Raw genomic sequence first — 6000 nt, 5'->3', positions numbered from 1 at the left:
TGTGTGTAGCACTGCTTTCTGCCCTGGCTGTGCCCCAGTGCCACTGTCCCTGCTCCTGGTTACCACAAAAATAATAAAAATACATAAATAGATAAATCTGTGGAATTAAAAATGCAATTCATTAACATAAAAGTTTGGTGCATCTGTATTTAACTGCAAGGTCATGTTGATGCCTATCTCTCAGGCACAATAGATGAGCTCAGATGCTTGTCTGAGCTGCAGCTTCAGGAACACATTGCACACTGGTTTCAATATTTTAGTCCCTAAGTCTAAAAGAAAAAAAAAAAAATAAAAGCTGCACAAAAGATATAACCTCCAAGCAAATGCAGTAACAGAGAGACCTGTACAGAGCCCTATTGAATTAGTGACTGACCACAAGGCAGCACACCATCTGTCTTAATTTTGGATTTACTTGAGTCTTACTTGGCTCTTCCCGGGCTAGAAGGTGAAGCACTGATGGATTCCTTTTTAAAAGCAAAGCCTAAACTTTTCAAAATCAAGAAATGTAGAACCAGATTAATTTATTTTAAGACCACATCTTTCTAGCTGCACAAACAGACCTTGAAGTGAATATAAAGATGATTTACTTCTACTTTAAGACCTCTTTACCCCTGCAGACCAAAATAAAATGGAATTCATGTAAACAAGAAACAAACTTCTTAGCTTATTTTTTCATGGATCTTTCACATCGTAGATTATTCTCCCTGACTTTATTTATTCACATATGTATTTCTTGTATCTAAATGTAAAGCCAGAAGCCAGACACCTCTCCTCACCCACAGCAATCTGGAGGTCTGGGACTTTGTGTTTTAGAAGGAGTACATTCATCTGTGTGCAAAAGAACAGCAAAATGCTGTGTCTTTACCAGGCCTTTCCTACAACCCCACTCAAAGCCTCCCAGAAAACAGTCACTTGCTGTGATTGCCTGCAAAAATGCCTCTTTTTCTTTGTCAGCTTTGTAAAGGTGCTCAAAATTATTACTTTTATGCAAAATTGCTCATTTGCACCTGCCTCAAGTTGCACAAATAAGCTAAAAGATGAAGAAAGCAGGTAGTTGAAATTTGCCTCTTAATCCTTGAATGTTCACATGTCCAGGTCAAGAACTGTTTTACAGAAGATGTTCCCCCTTAGAATAATGGAATACAAAACTTCTCTGCTTTGCTTTTCTTGTAGCCCTGACACTGAATCTCTGCTTTTCAGTGACACAGTTTGTAGCTTTTTGTTGCATTCTTAAGAATGGGGTTTTAAAAAGGTGATAAATCCCACAAAGGCAAATACCTGATGCAGAGGTAGATTGATCTGTTTGAGGAGAGCTTTCACTGCCGTCTGGAGCTCATACAAGAACAATTGAGTAGGGCAGTCTGAAGTATGATCCATACTTTCCATGGATTCTGAGCCAGAAAGTGTTTGGATCCATTCCCACTCATCTCTGTATGTTGAGTCAAGTTAAAATTAGAAATATAACAACAGTTCAAGGCACAAGCAGGAATTCGGTGTATGTGCATTTGGGATCTGTTGATCATTTAATCCTCATATACCAAAACATTCTAAACTTGTGCAATCTTGATTGACCTTTGAAAAGTTTTATTTTTCTAGCAGATGTACATCAAGCTGAACATTCCTCTGGAAGTCCAACTGCCTTTGAAATATTTCAGTAAGGCTTCTCACTTCAGCCTTTCTCTTTCATATTCTTCATTCCCTATCTACCACAATATTTTAAAAAACATGCATTGGAAATTGCTACAATTAGCAGGAAGTTTGATCTCTGTGAAGGACTATCTTCTTACTGCAGCCAAAGAACTTCCTGCTTTCCTCCACATGTCTCTATTTGAAACCTGATAAATATGGGAATCACAGTTCTGGATCCAATCCCTGAGTCACCCTGCCCAGTATTCGGTCTTGAATAGCAGCCAGCATCAAACATTAAAAAAAATAATGTACAGGAAACCCCACTACAAGACAAGTAATAGTTGTGGTATAATCTGTTCCTAAATAAAGATCTGATCTTAAACTTCAAGAGTTGGGGATTGTTATAAACTCTGAGGCCTTAGCCTTTGTATTCCTTCCAACATTGTTGTTAGTATTCACTACTACATTCTGGATATCCTTGTTTGTGTAAATACCCTGTTCCTTTTTCCTCATGCAAAATTCTCAGCTGGTTGCTGAAATGATATGGGATTAAAAAGCTCCAGAAAAAGGTCAGTAAAATGTGCTGCCTGCTAGGCAAGGACCAGGCAGTACAAACAGTGTATGGATATGCCAATGGATAAGGGAAGCACTGGACAAGGGGAAAATGGCTTTCCCAGAGCACAGCAGTTTGCTGGCTGGTTGCATTTATAAATATGGTTTTCAATTGCTGTGTGTTTGCTGTGGTTTAGGGTGATAAAAACAGGTATCACACAAGAGAATAAACAGAAAAAGTACCCACACCACCACCCCATAGTCAGTGCAAATCCATGGAAAGGGTGGCACTGAATCCACTGAAGGCTGAGTCAGGGCTGCAGGCTATGATCTGAACAGGTCATTATCCCTGTGCAGAACTGGAATACCATGGAATACCATCCCTAGAAACCAATGGGCCCCTCTCTGTGTGTTCTGAAAGCTCTTCAGCCTGCTGGGAAAGCTCAGGTGCACCTGTTTAGCTCAGGATGGCTCTCTGGGATGGCACACACTGGAGCCAAACCCTTCTGCCACACACCAGAGCCAAACCATGCTGCCACCTACAATTTTGCAGTGGCAGAAGTGCCTTGGCATTATTTGTTATAAAATTGAAACAACTGTTCTCTGTGTGTGTGTGCAGGTTTATGTGTATATTCACTTACTTGGAGACGTTGCTGTTGTCTCGGATTTTGACGTGACACAGGACATTGGGCAGCTTCTGCAGCACAAGCACTTTGATCTGATCCACAGAACTGCAGAGTTTCAGGTAACCCAGGTACAAGCCGGGAGGGAGGCGCTGCTGACTTCGTTTGTGATAGGAAAGTATGTCCTGTTTTAAGGGAAACAGTCCTACATAAAAATCTCATCTTTTTTTCCACATAAGCAGAAGAGTTTGGGAGCAAAAAGCAACAAATGTTTTTACAGCCGTTGTTCCCAATTCAAAAAGTATTTAAGCACATGTGTAAGCATATGAATAATCTCTGGTAGCTTGGGTGCACTTGGACAACTTCTCACTTGAAGCCATACACAGGATCTCTAAGGTCTCCATGTCATGCAGGAATTGGCTCTGACAACCTGAGGTTTCAATCTTCTGCAACTGTGGTGTTTAAACTGGCTTGAATAACCCCCACCTCTGCCTCCCTTCTGATCATTTCAGTGGTGAGCCGGGTCAGGGAACTGATTCCTCTGAAAAACAACCTGGGAAAAGGAGCAGTTGTTTTTCAGCTGAGCAGTTCCCTGGGTCGGGTTTGGTCCTTGGCTACACAGAGGGAGCAGAGCAGCACTGGGGAAGAGTTGGGCTGCAGCAGCCAGGACTGTCCCCAGGGAGATCCCAGCCCACATCTCTCCAAATCCTGCTCTCTATCACCTGCTGTCAACAGGAGGATCTCTGTCAGCATGGGGGTTGGCAGTTTGCAAAACTGAATTAGTGGCAGCGTTTTCTGAACAAATATCTTTATCAACAAATAGAGCTTAGGAGAAATTACTATTGATGGTGAATTTGCTGAGGCCAGGAGACATTTTTAGGGCTATGGATAGCAGTTCTCCAAAACTACCTGAAAAATGATGTCTGCTGCCATCCATCCTGAGAAATGTGTGCTTCTGCAGTGGGTGAGGATTAAGACACCTGGCCCTGTGCCTTGACTCTTGGAACCATCAAATTATCTGCCAGTGCTATGCTTGGCTCTGACCAGTGCAATTAGACCCTCATTTTCACAAGCACTTCATGAACAAAATACCCACTCAATGATTAAACAAGTAATAGAAGAAAGGGTGGGCATTAGATAGGAATGTGTAAACCATTAGGGGAACATTTTTTCCACTAGGATCTCTGTGGAAATCTGATCAGGCCTGTATTTTGCTTTTCCTAATATAAAACTTTTGCCCAGATTGACAATTTTCTGCACCTTTAACACATTGTAATACATTAAATCTAGCATGGATCAGGTAAGTTTTATTGTCTTTTGGAAATTTTTTAACGTTCCTAAAACCTGGTAACATATATTTTGATTGCTTGTCACTTCCCGGTATGAAAAGCAGAGTCTGTGCCCAAGAAAGTGCCTCTAATTCAAAAATTAACCACAGCAGCCATCATTTCATGGACAGTGCTAAAGAAGGGACTAAGACAATGATTTGTCTTGGATTTTGGGTAACTGTGCAACAGTTTTAGGGAGATTGGCTGCTGTTACCTAAAGAAAACGTATTAATCTTAACACGAAGTGTTTCTGTTTAATGTGAGTTCAGAGATAATTCTTGAAGGGCTGAACCCCCACAGCTCTCAGTGATGGTAACTGAGCTGAGTGTGCCAGGCACCTTCTGAGATCTGTCCTTACCTTGGCATTTTTCTAATTGCAAGGAGCATGAGATGCAGAAATGAAAGGAGGGTTATGGTCAGTAAAGGATTCTTTAGCAGCTATACCAGGCTCCAAGGAACCCTGAACCCCACAGAACAAGTTTATTAAGTAGAACAGTAAAGTTTAAAACCTAGATTTAGTTTTCAAGGTTGGATGGAAAATTCTTATGGAGTGTAGAAATTCTAAGTGTCTGTATAGGTGCTTAAGAACATCCCAGAGAATTTTAAAGGATTTTATATCCCTTGCTACAAAATTCCATAGCTTGGTTTCCCGAAATCGATAGAAACTACTGTTCTCTGCTAGGACTTTGAAGTAATTTCTTTCGAATCTCATGGATATTTTGCATATTAAGGATCTGATCCCAGACCCACTGGAAGAAATATAAGTCTTTGCTCTCAATGGGAGCCTTGCCATTCATTTTATTGGGCACTGGACTAAGGCCTAAAATTCTACAAGATGCTTCCAAAAATCAGGGCTCTGGCACAGGCTTTACAAAAGCAAATAACACACATTAAGAGAAGTAAAGCACTACCTGGATTGTTATAAGCAAGATGTCTAATGCTGTTGGCTCCTCTGGAGTTGAAAGGGATTTCCTCTGGCTTTGTAGTTTGGATACCTGCATCCATTTGCCATTAAAAAATGAGTACAGACTCTCCACTTCTCTTACAGTAACTATCAGCATATTGCCATGTCGATCCTTAATTGGCTCGTAAAAAACTCTGCCTAAATTGTGAGTTCCCAGCAAATTCTAGAAAACAAATATAAAATGAAAGTTATTTATCACATATCAGGAGAGTATTGTTTGAAGTGTAACTTTGCTCACTGTGCACATTGACATCAGTCCTATTGACTTCACTAAGAATGAGACGCTGTGTTTCTCACACCCTTGCCTTACATCATTTAGTGACAAAAGGGAATGGTTTTCCTTAGGTTGTGTTTGTGGATTGAGTTGTGGATCCTCTGATACATTTGGTCCAGTTGTGTTTACTCCAATGTTTCATGGAGAACCTCAGAAAGACTATTATGTCCCAATGCCTTTGTAAAAGGCAAATTAATTCACCTGTTTACTGCAAAGAAATTCACTTATTTGGGCCAAATTTCCTTGTTTTGCCCAGTCATGTAAAGATGAGGGAAGCAATTTTTGAAAGCACTCATTGTTGGTCTGTTGGTGATTCCCTTGATTTGAACAAGTTGAGAGCTTATCTGAACCTTCCCAGAAGCAAATGTCAGAGAACATATAAAATTCTTCCTCTTTCCCCAAAACAGACACTTTAAATACTTTTTTGCTTTGTTCATTAACTATAATCTCCATTCTCTGTTCTAAAATTATTCAGATTATTTTCAGCAACAAAAGCAAGAGACCCTCATGTGTGTGCTGAGTGCAAATAATTCTGGAGCTAAACTGTGGAGTGTGTTTGTGAAGCACAGGATTTGAAGAGACATGAACCCTTTTACTTCAGATACCAAGAATGTGCTAGACAAAACAGGC

The 6000-nt window shown here is 40.4% G+C and overlaps 1 protein-coding gene across 1 annotated transcript in view; it reads right to left on the bottom strand.

The window, feature by feature from the left end:
• Window positions 1–1278: 1278 nt before the first annotated feature.
• LOC131574372 (ankyrin repeat and fibronectin type-III domain-containing protein 1-like) overlaps window positions 1279–6000 on the bottom strand; it is a gene marked incomplete at both ends in the record, with an annotated part of 37886 nt that continues 33164 nt past the window's right edge. Inside the window, 3 exons of the mRNA XM_058828815.1 lie at window positions 1279–1429; window positions 2823–2989; window positions 5044–5259. Of these exons, the coding sequence (XP_058684798.1) occupies window positions 1279–1429; window positions 2823–2989; window positions 5044–5259 (534 nt within the window). The remainder of the gene's footprint in view (window positions 1430–2822; window positions 2990–5043; window positions 5260–6000) is intronic.

The sequence above is a fragment of the Poecile atricapillus genome, unplaced genomic scaffold (assembly GCF_030490865.1).
Source record: "Poecile atricapillus isolate bPoeAtr1 unplaced genomic scaffold, bPoeAtr1.hap1 scaffold_275, whole genome shotgun sequence".
NCBI classification, from domain to species: Eukaryota; Metazoa; Chordata; class Aves; order Passeriformes; family Paridae; genus Poecile; species Poecile atricapillus.
Note: the sequence above shows the minus strand (reverse complement) of the source record. Positions and strands in the feature narration are given on the sequence as shown.